This window comes from Gymnoscopelus microlampas (assembly GCF_963454915.1).
Source record: "Gymnoscopelus microlampas genome assembly, chromosome: 3".
Taxonomy (NCBI): domain Eukaryota; kingdom Metazoa; phylum Chordata; class Actinopteri; order Myctophiformes; family Myctophidae; genus Gymnoscopelus; species Gymnoscopelus microlampas.
In genome coordinates this window covers 44499679-44516614 of record NC_139940.1, presented here as the reverse complement: position 1 = coordinate 44516614, position 16936 = coordinate 44499679, and the positions used below count along the sequence as shown (strand labels likewise).

The following is a 16936-nucleotide window of genomic DNA, read 5'->3' as shown; positions in this document are numbered from 1 at the left end:
ATGTAAACAAAGGGGCATGGTATTCTGTCTTTATTCGGCTACCATTCAGCTGCCGTGTTAAGTGGTCAGATGGGTGGGTCGCAGGGCCGGACTGGGACCAAAATTCAGCCCTGGCATTTTGGTCCGAACCCCCCCCCCCCCACAGCATTTAATTCAGTGCAGCTTTGGCTAATACTTGGTATTTTTTAAGAAACCATTTTTAATTGCTTTGTTAGCGCCACACCAAAATGTCTGAAACTCTGAATGCGTATCTGAAAGAACGTCTGAGTGAATTACGGATTACAGAAATGGGTTTAGCATGAATGGCAAATGTTTCTTTTTATGCACACGCACACACACACACACACACACACACACACACACACACACACACACACACACACACACACACACACACACACACACACACACACACACACACACACACAAAATGTTTGTGTCTGTCCGGGGCTAATTGCACAAACCAATATGCCGCTCAGCGTACTGTGAAATCAAGTTTCTTGTGCATGGTGCGGTGCCAGCAGGCCATGGAAGTCAATCCCTGAATATGTTTCAAATCCGTCAACAACAACCCTTTGTTTTACTGTGTATCTATAATCTCAGATCCACCATCCCTCCAGGCCATGGCCAGTCTGGAGCTGTACTTGGAGGCCATACATGTATCTACAGTATGTATAAATAGTATCTATGTATACATCTGTCTATGGCCACAACTCCATATTTGTGCAAGACTGCCATCATATAGAGGCTATGCGTGTGACATCATCGTACTCGGAAGTCATGCGGGAACGCCTACTGAGTGGCAAACAACAACTTTTGGGCCTTGCTCCATGCAGCTCAATGTTTTGCCACTCAGTCTCGATGAGGGGGGGGGGGGGGGGGCGAGTCCCGGTGGAAAAGTGACGCACATACATTCTCTCTACAGATGACTTCATGGCATCATTCCCATCTGCAAAGGGAAGCCACACTGTTATTAGACCCCGTCCTTTTGAACGTTGCTCTGTCATATGTCATACATCTGCCAGGCCTGGGCTATCATCAAAGCCATCAATAAACACAGGGCACACAGACAGGGCACTCTGCTTGCAGTAAATGCACTCAAACTGACCTGTGTGTGTGTATGAAGTACATAATGACCTTTCCTGAAATGAATCCCCCATGTGAACACACTGACCTTGCCTGAAATGAATGCCCTGACGTAGGACAAACTTCTCTGTCAGACACATGACAGATGAGGACCATCATACTGCAAAGCCCCCTCTGGTACATAGATACAGCACATCTATTGACATGGCTGGTGTTTGTCCTCAAGTCTATTTATAATGCTCTGGTACTGTAGATACATACAGTACTTCTATTGACATGGCTGGTGCCTCACGTCTATAATATTCATTTGGGGTCTCCGGAGATTGCAATTGCCACCCCCTAGTGTTCACATTTAACCTCAAATTCAGTTATTAGTGTGGTTGTTTTAATTATATTCCCCAACGTTTCTACTTTTAGCAGATTACTCTGATTTCAAATCAACACTGAGTGCATCTCAATTCATCAACATAGATATGCGTTGTCTTGTCTGCAACCATATACATTTATTTCAAATCAAATCAAAACAATCTGTATTTATAGAGCACATTTACAACAATCGCAATTGACCAAAGTGCTGTACAAAGCGAGACAAAACATCAACAAGAAAATATGTGCATGAGTAACAACAACAAAGTCTCATGTCACGTACTATAGATCAATCAGATTGAAAGACAAAAGACTAAATGTGATTAAAAGCTAATGAAAAAAGGGTGTCTTGAGTATGGATTAGATTAGAATGAGCACTTCTAAAGTGGATGATTGATTGATCGAATACTTTATTAACAGTTTGGAAATAGTACAGTGGTATACGATTATACAATGATGCTGAAAGGATAACAAAAACGACTGCATGTCTCGTTTCCTTTGTGGTCCTGTGTATTCAATTCATCAAGACATTTAAAGACACAATAATACACAAGACATCATCAACACTAGCGGCAATAAACGTATATGTACAGTAAACAGATGGTTGGGGGTCATTTCTGGTGTTAAGCTTAGAAGACTTCTAGGACCAGTTACAAATTGCAATAGTAGCAGTAGAAGTAAAAGTATTGGAAATTGGAAATACTCAAATAAAGTACAAATACCTCAAAATTGTACTTAAGTACAGTACTTGAGTACATGTAGACTAAGTTAATTTCCTCCACTGTCTATTTTAGTATTTACCAATTTCAACCGGGCATCCCTATTTTGGGCATGTCATAATAGGGGAACCTTTTCAAACATGCTATGAGATAAATTAAAGAATAGTGTAATGTAAGGCCTGGCTTATAGTTACACAGTATATGGCTAAATTCTGCCATTCGTTTTGTCTGTCAGTCAGTCATAATAATGTGAGCCTCATGAGTTCTGCCATGCAGGCTAGAAGATCTCAACCATGCAAAGCTCTCTCATTTGGCTATAGATATGGCTAGTAGCTATTAGTTAAATTCTGGCTGTGGGCCCACAGATTTGGACCATGTTATTGGGCCGTCAATCACCTCCCAAATGTGGGCCAGAACTCAGCTACAGTACTTATTTGGCCCACAGCCCTGCCAAAGGAAAATTGCTGACTGGGATACCAGACCGTCAGTAATCTAGTTTTCTCTCAGTGGTAGCTTTCTGTGACTTATAAAGGGTTCCCAAACATTTCAGGCTGTGACACCCCCAAAATAATCATATTTGAACTTGGGACCCCCCAAAATAATCATATTTGAACTGGGGACCCCCCAAAATAATCATATTTGAACTGGGGACCCCCCAGCCTGACAATCACTTGTAATTGTAGTTTGACTCCACAGATAAATATTGTGAAAATAGCCGAACTACAAGCTTGCAAGTTGCAACACCCTGCGAGGCCTTGCGAGCTTGTAGATCGGCAATTTTAACAATGTTTGCCTCTTTCTTATGTAAAGTTCAACAATTTGGCCAATTTGGTATTAAAAAGGTCTTAAAAGTATTTTAATTGTAACTTTAGAAATGTGCAGATACCCTGTATACACTGTGGACGCTGACCAACACCAAGACGCAGAGAGAGATGGGTTTCCCAAGAAAACAGGTTTATTCAGGGTAATTAACAAAGGTGGGGTGGGGGAATAAATCATCAAACGTAAATCATCCTCCCATTCGGGGTATTTTCATCAACATTCGTCGGTTAGTAGTATCCTGCATAGGTTGCCGCCCGACAGCATCCAAAGTAGAAGAAGAGTGAGCCTTCCTGAGCTGAGGTGAGCCTCAGCATTATATGGCCCAGGCTGATCAGAGCCCAGGTGTCCTCACTTGGTAATCAGACACAGCAGTCATCATTTCGAGCTGATTGAGGAGGAGTGCAGGTATACCGCCCCTCAATCACTCTGCCTAGTAGTCCATGGGCCAGACCAGAAGTCAGGGACACGTAAGGTGGCAAAATCTCTTTGGCACCATTTTGTTTGTAGGGTCCATATAAGTACTTTGAAACATGATAGCCTTTTGAAATGAGTAGCTTTAATACTTTTTTAGGACATTCATTTTTTTTGCCATTATCTACACAGTAGTCCTGTTTTAAAATAAGAGATCTACAAGCTCACAACGCATTGTTGTGAGCTTGAAGATCTGCTATTTTCAAAAGCCTATGTGTATAGGTTTAAAGTGCTCATTTGGCCTATAATAATAGTCGCTTCTTTTGGAATAGTTTTCATAGACCTGGTTGCTTATTTCTCTCGCAGACACTGATAAGACAGCTCTTCCCTTCCATTAAACTAACAACAAGCCCTGCTAAATAAAACAATTGAAGAAAATCTCACAATATATCCATGATACTTAAGATACCAATAACAGGCTGTGTCCCAGAAAGCTTTGGTCATAAACAAGAGGAAGAACAATGTCAGCTTGTAAAACTTATTAGGTCAACATATCATTCCCACAATGTTACCAAAGCTGTCTCTATCATTGTATTCACAAAGATCGGATAACATTTCCTTTTCTATTGTTGGATTCACATTGATCGGTTTGCATTGAAAAGGTTATTGTCTCCGCCAGTGTTACGCTCCGGCCTAGGGGAACCGAGACGCAACATAATGGTGTCGAAGACCGCCCTTCCCAGCTCCCAAGAACCTGTTCTGTTCAGAAAAAGTGGCAAGCTTTCTTCACTGATAACTGTGACTAAGCTAGTTTAAAGTGCTCATTTGGCCTATAATAATAGTCGCTTCTTTTGGAGTAGTTTTCATAGAGCTGGTTGCTTATTTCTCTCGCAGACACTGATAAGACAGCTCTTCCCTTCCATTAAACTAACAACAAACCGCCCTTCCCAGCTCCCAAGAACCTGTTCTGTTCAAAAAAAGTGGCACGCTTTCTTCACTGATAACTGTTGGACTAAGCTACCACTTGGGAATCAGACTATCATAAGGCTAAACATTAACATGTCCGACGTTGTATGAATGATCTACATGATTACGGTTATTTAAAAGAAACGCGCTCTCCTCCTGGGTTCCCCCACCGTTCCCCTGTCTTGGAGAACTCAGCCCCTCCCCTCTGGAGGGAACGTCAGAAACCCTTTTCTCAATAATGTTACCATTAATCACGGACTTAAACACAGAATGATCCTATTATCCCACTAAAGGTCTTCAACTATATTTTACTAAAGCTTATATCTATCTGTGAATTTAGAAAAGACTAGTAAACATTTTATAATGAATCCTGTATGTATTAACTTAATTCTTGTCAGTCTGCTGGTTCATCATACCAAGCAGCTGCTCTACCTTCTGATCACCTCCTAATCATTTCTTCCAGTTTTGGCTTATTTTGCCAAAGGTTCAGTGTATCAGACTAGAGAGAAAAGTATTATTTTTATAATTATTATAGCCTTATTTTTTGGAAAAACAAAAGAAAGGGGCTCAGAGATCAGTACACAGCTATGTGAGATTGTGAGACAAGGTTGTATACATCCATCCCTGGCAGAGTTCAGGCCTTCCACTGACCCTCCATTATAAGGACCTCTCCTACATGTCAGATCTCACTGCCCCGGACTCAGATGAGCAGCTTTGCCGGGGAAAGGGGAGCCAAAGAAGAGACAAGGGTTCTCCATCATACAAGGAACTCATTGTGCCATTGAAAGAAGACTGCCAGCTCTTATCTAGGGTACTGGAGGCAACACGTTACACAAAGGCCAGCCAGGCACAACAAGATCACACGCCCCTATAGTCCTATTTTAGCCTCTGCTCTCACTAGTGTGTGTGTGTGTGTGTGTGTGTGTGTGTGTGTGTGTGTGTGTGTGTGTGTGTGTGTGTGTGTGTGTGTGTGTGTGTGTGTGTGTGTGTGTGTGTGTGTGTGCAGTGGTGGAAAGTACTGTAACTAAGTACATGTACTCAAGTACTGTACTTCAGTACAATTTTGAGGTGTCCAATTTTCGATACTTTTACTTCTACTCCACTACATCACAGAGGCAAATATTGTACTTTTACTCCACTACAATCATTTGAACACTTTAGTTACTAGTTACTTTGCAGCTATAAATTATAACATTATAAAACACAATACATTAACCACTTTAGCCCTATATTATACCTAGGCTATTTGAAAATAGCAGATCTACAAGCTCACAACGCGTCGCATCGCGACGCGTTGTGAACTTGTAGATCTGATATTCTCAAAAATGTCAATACTTTTACTTTTGGTACTTTAAGTACATTTTGATACCAAATACCAATACTTTTGTACTTTTACTCAAGTCAATTTTGAACACCAGACTTTTACTTGTAACAGAGTACTTCTACATTGTAGTATTGATACTTTTACTTAAGTAAAACATTTGAGTACTTTTTCCACCACTGTGTGTGTGTGTGTGTGTGTGTGTGTGTGTGTGTGTGTGTGTGTGTGTGTGTGTGTGTGCGCGCGTGTGCATGTGTGCAAGCGCCTGGTTGCTAAAGTGTGAGTGTGTGTCTGCCTGCACAGTGTGCAGTATGCCTGTGCATGCTTGTTGCTGGCCCAAGTGTGTGTATGCATGGATTAAAGTTCTCAGTCACCACCACTGATTGCACTCACTTGGATTCCATGCATAACTTTCTCTTGGCTTGTAACTTTATCACTGCTGCTCTGCACCAGTACAGCAATTAAAGCCCCGCAGTAATAGTTATTTTATTTTAGGATTAAAGAATGTGAATGTGAATTTGTCATAGCAATAGAAATCATGTTCAGAAGCATCTTCCATAAAAAAAACCTAATGGTTTTGTACATTTCATAAAAGCAAAGATTAACTCCCCAATCTGCAATTTCTTCAACTGGTTGCCTGTATGTATATACTAACATCATTTTACACATTGCGAGCATACTTTTGACCCATTGTGAGGTTGTGGATAAGCTATTTTCGAAATAGAATGTGTTTGTCGTCAAGTGGGTAACACACACGCGCGCACGCACGCAAGCACACGCACACGCGCACATGCACGCCAGAACAATCTGAAGTCAATAGCCTAATGCATTGTGAGCCACTGGCATCACTGCTTGAGCAGTGAAGGTGGATTTAGAAGAGATTATCTTGCCGTGATAATGACAACACCATCACACAGAAATCAATAGCGCTGATGATACCACCATGAGCTTAACTAAGCAAATATGTTTTGTTCAAACCAAGGTTCCCTATTCAGACCCCAGTGAAATGAGAATCTCTCTTCCCCTTGTCGTCTTTTTCTCGTTCTTTACCTCTGTTGTTTTGGCTCTCCTTCCTTCCCTGCCCCTGTTTCTACTTCTCTCTCTCTCCACACATAATCTTGCCTGTCTCTGCCTCCCTTCCTCTCTGTCCATGCATAAATTCTGGCATCATTGCTCGATTATACAAATTGAAAAAAGAGGAAGAGGAGAGAGAGAAAAAAGAAAAAAAAAACAGGACTCTAGGAGATGAGTTCTTCACTTCTCAATTCAGCTGGTCACGTCGATTAAGATGTGAACTTTCACAATTCCAGCAGTTCACATTCAGCTGCAGGGCCTTATCTGAAATTAAAAAAAGCAACCCCCCCACCCCCATCCGCACACACACTCCCTCACCCACCCCCCCTCGTCGGCTTTGAAGTTTTTCTAAGCCACTCAAATAGTTCCATTCTCGGGAATGTGGAAGCTAAAGGAGGCTTTGATTTCTGGAGTCGGCTTTGCCTGTCATTTTGTGTTACATGCTGGCCGATCTAAAGGCTATAAAACGGAGCGATGTTGCTATGTTGTCAGCCCTTTTTCCACCCCTTCATTCCACTGCTTGATTCGCCCATTACATGTTGCCACACACACACAGCCCCCCAAATGATGGTCAGACAGTGTGCCAGACACGGGTTAAAGAACAAATATTCCCCATGGAAATGAAAGGGGCGGAGGGATTTAAATGTTTCGGTAAGTGAATGCGTCGTGCCCTGCATATGAATGGGTGCCGCACAGAGGAGCAGACTTGACTCCGTCGACGGCGGCCGTAACAAGGCCTGTACTGCTTCAAATGAATGTTCACAGTGCCGTTGACTTTGATCAAGCTATGCTTCATTATGTCCAACTCAAATGGAGGAGCGAGAGAGAGAGAGAATGGGAGCGGGGAAAGGTAGGCCAGTGTGAGCAGTCGGAAGAAAAGGGGATTTTAAGGCAAGCCACGAGGGGGAAAAAACGAAGAAAAGCGCTGGCCAAGCAGGAGAGATCCAGCAGGTCAAGCAGGATAAGAGCTGTGCATTTGTCTTGTCCCTGCAGTGGGTGGACATGCAATCGAACACAGGCAACCCTAACACAGGGGGGGTCGGTGATGTGGTGCACCTCACAGGGACCCTTATCACACTACTGCACAGAGAATAACAGCACAACAAGAGGACCACAAACAGGGCCCAGTCGAGGGGGCAGACAGAGGAAACTGGGGGTGAGTGAGTTCACTGAACCGAACCACATCTCAAAGTCCCTCTTAACAGGATAAACATCAGTGCAATGCGGTCACCGGAGTGCACTGGTCACCTGAGCAGCCAAGCAGGCATAGTTGAGGTGCTCAACAGTTGAGGGGCTCTGAAGCGAGCCTATGAGGGAAGTGGAACTGAGATGGCCCTTGAGGATTGGGTCGTGGTTGTTGTGGAGCCCAACGTTAAAATTTTGGCTGCTTGTACACAAGTACCAACAGATCATATTCATGTTTATCCGAGCACATGATCACCAGAATTATTCTAGGTGGATTCCGATCTTTATAAGAGACATGGAACGTCTCCCAGATAGCATACAGGCAGTTTGAGAATGGACACTGGATGATAACTCAAAGCAATGGTCGTTTACTCGTTTCTCATCCATGCCAATCGATCAGGCACACAAGCAAACCAACAAAAGAGTGAATGGGGTTGGTGGGATAATTGGTCTGACAGAGAACCCTGGCATGTTGGAACGCTACAGACATGATAACATGCAAGGCCATGGCTCTCTTCCATGCATTCACTGGATCAGACAGTACATAGTCATTCAAATTCAAGGGTAAGCGATCCTGCTGCAAGGTGATGTGCAAAGTGACATTCCTCATGGAGGAATTTGCAACTCTCGTCGACACTCCATATCAAGCATCTCCAAGGCTGAAGACAAACTTTGTATGTAGGCTGTACACTGATGACTCAAACGAGGACAATGATGTTGATCTTGTCCGAATGAGGCAATTCTCACAGAAAACTAGGACGACGTGGAGAGAATTCCCCCAACTAGTGATGCTTTGGATCGACATCTAAGTCGCCCAAGCAAGCGTCTAGGTGACAGCCCATACAGATGTGCCACTTCAAAACTTCACACGTTACTGTTCTTTCCCTGAAAGTGCCCTGAAAATGCATTTTTTCCTCCCTGTTCTGCCCTTAAAAATGCACTGTTTTGCCCCTGAAAATAAGTTGTCACTACACACCCCCGTTTTCCCCTTCAACAGACATCCATATACATGAGAACAAAAGAATGTGTGTTGAAGAAGGTGTCAGACTCATTATGAGGCGAAAGGTGATTTGAAGAGGTCCTTGACCAGTTGCTCAAATTAATTAGCATCATAAAAGCAGTGATCATCAAAATAATTCAGCATTTTAAATACCCTTCTTTGTCCCTCTTATTGCCCTGGGAATCCCCTGAAAATGTACTGTCTTGGCGATGGCAGGACATTTGAAGTTTTGAAATGGCACATCTGTATGTGTGTATCTGTATGAATTTGTGCATTGTAGTACTATATCAATTATTTTTTACATAAAGTACTCTAATAAAAATGTAACTGTATTATTGTGTCTGAGTGTAATAATTAAGTTTTAGTTCACTAGACATGATCCTCTTTCTATTTTTGTGGATATGCGCCGCCAATGCTGTAAATAAAAAAGTTTACATGTGTAATATGCTTGAAATACCAAATGCAACTCCTGATCCTGAATCCATGCATATCTCATACTGTATGTTCATATTGGATCCAATAAAAAGTTTTAATTTTAATCACATATTTTTCTAGGGCTGGTTGGGAACTGCCGACGCCCCATAGAGGCCATTTATTATCTGGGTGCTTGACACTTCAACCAAAATTGCTGTGTAGACCTTCAAATTAGTGGTGAAAACGAAACTTTCACATGAATTTGAAATGAAAACTAAAAATAACACGTGCACAGCCCCGCACTAGCAGGCAGCATATGCAGACATAAGAGCTCGAGGAGGACATACAGAGATCTGGAGGGACACTTGACTCCGTATACCTGACAAGACGAATAAGCACTATATTAGGTGTCTTCAACGTTTTTCAGACCAAGGACCCCTAGCTGAGAGAGAGATGAAGCAGGGACCCCCCCCCCCCCCCACTAAATATTGTATGAAATTATGTTATGTAGACTTATGTAGGCTTCATAGACTTGTCTGACGGAACTATCATCACTGTTGGATTCATATTTATGTTTATTTTCAGACATTTAACCACTTAAACCATCAATACTTCTGCTCTGGTCTGCTCTTTTCCCCCCTCTAGTCTACACCGAACCTCTTTGTTGTGAGCTTGTAGATCTGCTATTTTTTGGCTAAAGTTCTCCTCAGAATAGGGTGCTAGGGTTGAAGTGGTTGATGTAAAAATCTCACACAAATATTTAGCGCCCCCCAGTAGTAACGCTGAGGACCCCCTAGGGGTCCCGGACCCCCTGTTGAAGACCCCTGATCTAGACACTTGGACACACACATGGACACCCACACAAACAGGCGCAAAAACATAGTCTTTGCCTCCTGGACTGTTGGTCTGGTAAAGACAAACATACCATTTAGACCTGAGGCCTAAGTTTTCTGAAAACTTCAACGAATGTATGTTGCTAAATACTGTACATAGCAACAACCCCAAAAAGGGTTCCCGTCCTGAAAGGTATAGCGACAAATAGGGGTTCCTGGCCAAAATGGGTTAACGCAGGAGATGTGCAATAGAATTGTCAAAAAGAAAAAGGAAAATAAGAAAGGTTAAAAAAAAATATATATACTGCATTTGAAAGTAGAAAGTTACAATTACAAGTTCGGCTTATAGTACTAAAGTAAAAGTACTCATTATGCAGAAGGTCCCATTTCACAAATGTATGAAATATATACAAATCATTGCCAAAGTATATACAGTATTTAGGTCTGAAGTGGTTTTGTAATAATAATCACAATACAATACAATATAACTAGTAACTAAACGTTTCAAATAATTATAGTGGAGCAAAAGTACAATATTTGCCTCTGAGATGTATTTGCCTCTGAGTAAGTAAGTAAAAGTACCTCAAAATTGTACTGGAAAGGGGAGGAAAGCCCCCACCCCCCCAATGGTGTGCGTTCGGCACCACCCTCTGCAGGGCTGGCTGCTGCTCCCGTAGCACACCGTGATAGCCTCCGTCACAATGCTCTGAGAGTGAGTGGAAGGATTTCAGGACCTTGTGAAAGAAGGACAGTATGAAGGATAGTATGAGGAATGGATTACTACTGACAGGTGATGACACAAGGGAAGGAACGCTGAAAGGCCCAGGTAAGACAAACCATTGACCAAAGGACTGTGTGCTGACAGTGTTTCTTTGAGTTTACTCTATAGTTAAGTAACTTTTTCTGAATAAATTGTACTATAAGTACAATTTAATTAGAGTAGTTTTAACATCATTTTCCCTTTTACGCAAGTATATTTATGAAGAAAAATAGGTACTTTTACTCGTAACATTAGATTTTTCTTTTTCTTTTTTTTTGGGTAACATTCCACTTATCTGTGTTTGTATCATTCTCTCTCAGATAGAGTTCAGCCAAAGAGGCTGACCGGTATTTGCTTTGGCTCGCTCAGTCACATGACTCAGTTTGACCAATCAAACACACTGTAGCCAGAGTCACAGCACCCAGAATATCTCTGAGCTGGCAGGTGATGTAAGGTTACACACACAGTAGGAAAGAGTGGACAGACTAAACACTAGTCAGTTACATTATGCGCTGCCTTCTTTGTCTGCCTAAATTCATGTTATTTTGTCAAGATTTAATGTAGTATTGTGTAATGTTTCATTTAAAGGTAGGATAACGGATAAAACAACAGTTATTTACATACTATAGTCCATATCTAGACAACAATATCAGTTTCAAATATATATATATATATATATATATATATATATATATATATATATATATATATATATATATATATATATATATATATATATATATATATATATTCGTTTTAGTTACTAATTAGTTATAATGAGAAAAGTTGTGACAAATATATGCCCAGATATTAAGAATAATGACATCACAAGTGGCTTGCTTGACTTGCTAGTTGTACGTGCTGTATTAGTACAATATTGGCCTATAAGAAAATAAGGAAATGTGTAGCACACTGGCATAGCCACTATGGCACATTATGAGTCCATTAGTTTACATATTATATTATTATTGACCAGTTATTTTGTATGTCTGTGACAAAAATAAAATATTGATCAAAATGTCGGTCACAAGCTGGCATGGTGATGACCCTGGGCGAGGATTTTAACTGATTTCTAACATGCATAACATCTTTATTGTTTTTGATAATGCCAAATCATACCATAATGCCCTGTCTTTAAAGTGATATGGTTTGGGCCATATTTGAATTTGCACATGGTTATTTTATATTTTATTTATTTCTATTGGACAAGCGCATATCATTTATATTTTAGACATTTCAATTACAATTTCTGATCATTTAATCAATAAATCAGATTGTCTGACTCTAAAGAGTAGTTTTTCAAGACTCTTTTTTTATTTTTTTACCGAAAGGTTTCCCATATTGTCTGAACAGTAACTCAGTGTTGAGTAGTCTTCTCACTAGATTCTTTATTACAGTGATGACATGGGTCATTATTATTTTAAACTAACAATACTTTTACTTGAGTATAGTTTTAGGCTACTCACACCTCTGCTGTTTTGTCAAGTGGAGTCTTTACTGTCTGAGTGAGACTGTAAAAAAGAAGATGTCTGTGTACAGAGACCTTCATATCTCTGAAGTTCTTTGAGTAACATTCCCTTTTCCACTAACAAAAGCTCCTAACCATGCAGGGACCATTAATAACTCAGTGTAACTATTTGCAGGCACAAGTAATTTGTGACTTTATATATTGTGTTTGTAAAGTATAGTTGTTGGCTGTTGTGCGTACACACATACTGTAATATATGCACATACATGCATACACACACACACACACACACACACACACACACACACACACACACACACACACACACACACACACACACACACACACACACACACACACACACACACACACACACACACACACACACACACACACACACACACAAACAAACAAACAAACAAACAAACAAACACGCATGCACACATGCACACATGCACTGATTGACCACACTCTATAGTAATTATGCTCAGCAACACACTTCCTTTCTGTATTTATAACTGTGGGACTAAAGGTCTCCGGACGGGGGCTGGGACAGGATGTGAGGAGGCTGTGATAACATAACTAAATTTATACTGTAATCTTTCAATGGGATTACAGTAATCTACAGTACAAATATGTAACTGTCATCCAGTGGTGGAAGAAGTACTAACATTTTGTACTGAAGTAAAACGTACCAATACCACAATGTAGAAACACTCAGTTACAAATAAAAGTCTGGTATTCAAAATGTACTTGAGTAAAAGTACAAAGGTATTCACATTAAAATATTCTTAAGTACTGAAAGTAAAAGTACTAATTTTGCCCCATTTCCCCATTTCCCCCATGTCCCATTTCACAAGTTCCCGAATGTATAAACATGCTTTGAAAATAGCAGATCTACAAGCTTCACAAGTTCTTAATGTATGTTTTGTAATAATAATCAAAATCTACAAAGTAACCGTCACTAAAGTTGTCAAATAATTGTAGTAAAAAGTACAATATTTGCCTCTGAGATGTGGTGGAGTAAAAGTAAAAGTATTGAAAATTGGAAACACTCCAGTAGAGTACAAATTCCTCACAAGTGTACTTAAGTACAGTACTTGAGTAAATGTACTTACCGTAGTTACTTTACACCACTGCTGCGATTATAAAAGTTACTGATAATGCAGACATGTATTCACAGAATCTCATATCACACACACACACACACACACACACACACACACACACACACACACACACACACACACACACACACACACACACACACACACACACACACACACACACACACACACACACACACACACACACACACACCACGGCCACTGCGGTTCAAACAAGGTCAGTGATCTTGTTTTGAATTCCTTCATTGTGTTGCTAGGGAACTACTGTATATTTTAATTTTTGTTTATCAAAAGACGGGAAATGTGGTAACTTCCAATCTGCTCCCCTGTGAAATGATCTACTGTAAATCCTGCAGGCAAGCCAAACCCCGACCATAACACCCACCAAAAAAGGACACATTCAATTATGTTTTCACCAGTTATTCTAACTTAAAGGAGTAGTTCACACCAAAAATAATTTATTTTCTATCAATTACATACCCCATGAAACATTGAATTCATGGAGATTTTTTAGTTTTTGTCGCATTCCTATGCCAATAATTTGATGACCGGTAGGAGACTCAAAGAGTCTCCTTTGAGTCTCCTACCGGATCCGTTAGCATCTTTCCGCCGGTAATCAAATTATAGGCTTAGGAATGAGACAAAAACAAAAAAAATCTCCATAATTCAATGCTTCATGGGCAGGGGTCATCACCATGTTGTCTTGGACATTTTGGTCAAAATGTATTTTTTTGCCACAGACATACAAAATGAGTGGACAGTAATATTACCAGAAACACATAAAGAGCTAGCCCTGAATGACCATATAACAGGTCTGTAACTCTGAGAGTGTAGTAATGGTTCCATTTGTACAGTCTCAGAGTTATGGTGGTCCTTGCAAATAAAACATTTGAGAACCACTAGTAGGACTCATAATGTGTCATATATATTGTCATAGTAAATCAGTGTCATACATATTCTGAAGAAAACCTGGACACTTGACATTCAGTAATTGGGTCTTATTATCAAAATAAGAACATTATAATGGTGTGTAACACATTTTTACACACATTTTGTCCGAATACAGACATATTAATGACCCCTGTTCATGGTGTGTGTAATTGATAGAAAATAAGAAATCTTTTGGGCGAACTACTTCTTAACTTGACACTCACTTCAGTCTACTCCACCATCTAAAACCGATCCCTTTTCAAATCAACCATTTCTTTGCTCCTCTAAAGACATATTTCATTCTCTCATGTGCTGTAGTACGGAATAATTGGTAGGACTTGTTACTTAACCATTTAAAGCCTATATACTTTGTTGTACGTCAAGTGGCTCGCAACGTCTGCTATTTTTGCCAAATGTTCACGAATTGTTTCTGAATGTATGCCTATTTTGACATAGGGATGCTGGGGTTCATGTGGTTAACAGAGGTATCATCAGTGGTGGACAGTAACAGAGTAACTGTGCTGTACTTGAGTACAGATTCTGAGGGTCTGTACTTTACTTGAGTATTAGATTTTTTTGTATACTTATTACTCTTACTTGAGTACATTTCCAAGACAAATAGTTTACTTTTACTCAAGTACATTTCTAGGAAGGCTGTAAAGTACTGAGTACTTTTAGGTTGGCTTTTAGTGTTGCTAAATGCTTCCCTAAAATGCAAATGTTCCCCTTCCCCCTCTGCTCGCCTCTTTGTTACATCTTGTATGGGTGTAGAGGAGTAAAATGATTTAGTTATTTTTCCTCAGTCATTTCTATGTTTTATAGGTGTTTCTGCAGGCTTTGTATAACACAGTGAGAGCTAGCCTGGGGTGGGGGGACGGGGGACGGGGGACGGGGACCAATGTTGTCCAATGTAAAACTCGAGTCACTAAGCGCAGATTCAGACTATGGTCCCGGGTGCGCACCCCGGACCACATGGCAGATGTTGTGGTAGTGTGAACGTAGCATACCGTTCCCCGTAACGCATCACTGTACCGTACCCGAAACCACCTGGGGAGGTAGTCTCGGGTCCGATTGCTGCGGACTCAGGAACGGAACGCGGCAGTGTGAATCCATCCGTACCAAGAGAAGGAAGTGAACTGCTAATCATATATCATTTATATATTTTTATAATGATGCAATATTTTAGCTGGGTTATACCTTCTCATACAGTGGTTACTTGTTCATTCATGCACGATCTTCAAACGGCCACCTATTGGACATCAGAGGTTTTCAGAGGTTTCTTTAGGTGCCTTTCAAAGTTGACGCCCACAGATTCTTAGCGCCTCCCATTGAAATGATCAGAAAGTGTAGTGTGGCCGTTCAGCCACGAGGTGGCTCTTGGTAACAAAATGTATTTTTAAAAAGTAAGTAAGTCCTGTGTTCAAAATGTTACTTGAGTAAAAGTACAAAAGCATTGAATCCAATTTAATGAATCCAATTTAATAGAAAACAGTTTTTATCTTTTTATGTATTTTGCTGCTACAAATTCCATATTTGGAATTGGAACAATAATTATCCTTACAGGAACAACATCAATCTGAACTGCACACACAGGCTGCAGCCTCTCAAAAACTGAAACAATAAAGTAAACTTTTTGAACATTTCTTAACCTTTTCAACATATCTTACAACAGTCAATATTAATTAGCCAAAGTGCACAAGGGGGGAGGAGAGAGGAGATATAGATCAGTGGTTCTCAAACTTTTTCATGTCAAGGACCCCCAAATTGACACTTATTAGCCCGCGGACCCCCATTTCAAAAGATATGCCAGGGACCCCCATAAGAGAATATTTTTTTACGGCTCTAGCAGTGATTCTCAACCATTTTAATTTCAAGGACCCCCAGTTTGACATACATTAGGGCTACAGACCCCCATTTAATGGCATTTCTATCACTTGGACCGCAATTTATAATGTAAAATCTATGTCAATTTAACTCTGAGAGTGTACAAATGGAACCAAATGGATTTGGTTCCATTTGTACACTCTCAGAGTTACAGACCCATAAGGGTCCATTTGGTGCCTAATCTATCATTTAGCTGGGGACCCCCTGGAACTCCCTCAAGGACCCCTGGGGGTCCCCGGACCCCACTTTGAGAACCAATGATATAGAGGAGAGGAGTAACTAAAGTTTTCAAATAATTGTAGTGGAGTAAAAGTACAATATTTGCCTCTGCAGATGTAGTGGAGTAGAAGTAAAAATACAGTAACATTGTATTTTTACTTCCACAACATTATTCACTAAGTTCTAGGCGCCCCAAACTGGAATCAAACCCTGCTCTGCAAATTGTAAGGCCACTCTACTGCACTACACTACTGGTGTATCTCTGCCATCAGTCTGTCTGTCAACGACATCCAATGACATGCAAATTAACTGGTTTTACCTTGACCAGGGTATTTTGTTTGTCTCTAGCCA

The 16936-nt window shown here is 40.6% G+C and overlaps 1 protein-coding gene across 2 annotated transcripts in view; it reads left to right on the top strand.

The window, feature by feature from the left end:
* The first annotated feature begins 10890 nt into the window (after window positions 1-10890).
* The window catches only part of LOC311042537 (4-galactosyl-N-acetylglucosaminide 3-alpha-L-fucosyltransferase 9-like), a 38908-nt gene continuing 32862 nt past the window's right edge, over window positions 10891-16936 (top strand). The window contains exon 1 of one of the 2 annotated variants that reach the window (XM_084053326.1): window positions 10891-11023. In XM_084053326.1, the coding sequence (XP_083909452.1) occupies window positions 10951-11023 (73 nt within the window). In that variant the 5' untranslated portion in view covers window positions 10891-10950. The remainder of the gene's footprint in view (window positions 11024-16936) is intronic. The other variant, XM_084053327.1, reaches the window with a different exon arrangement.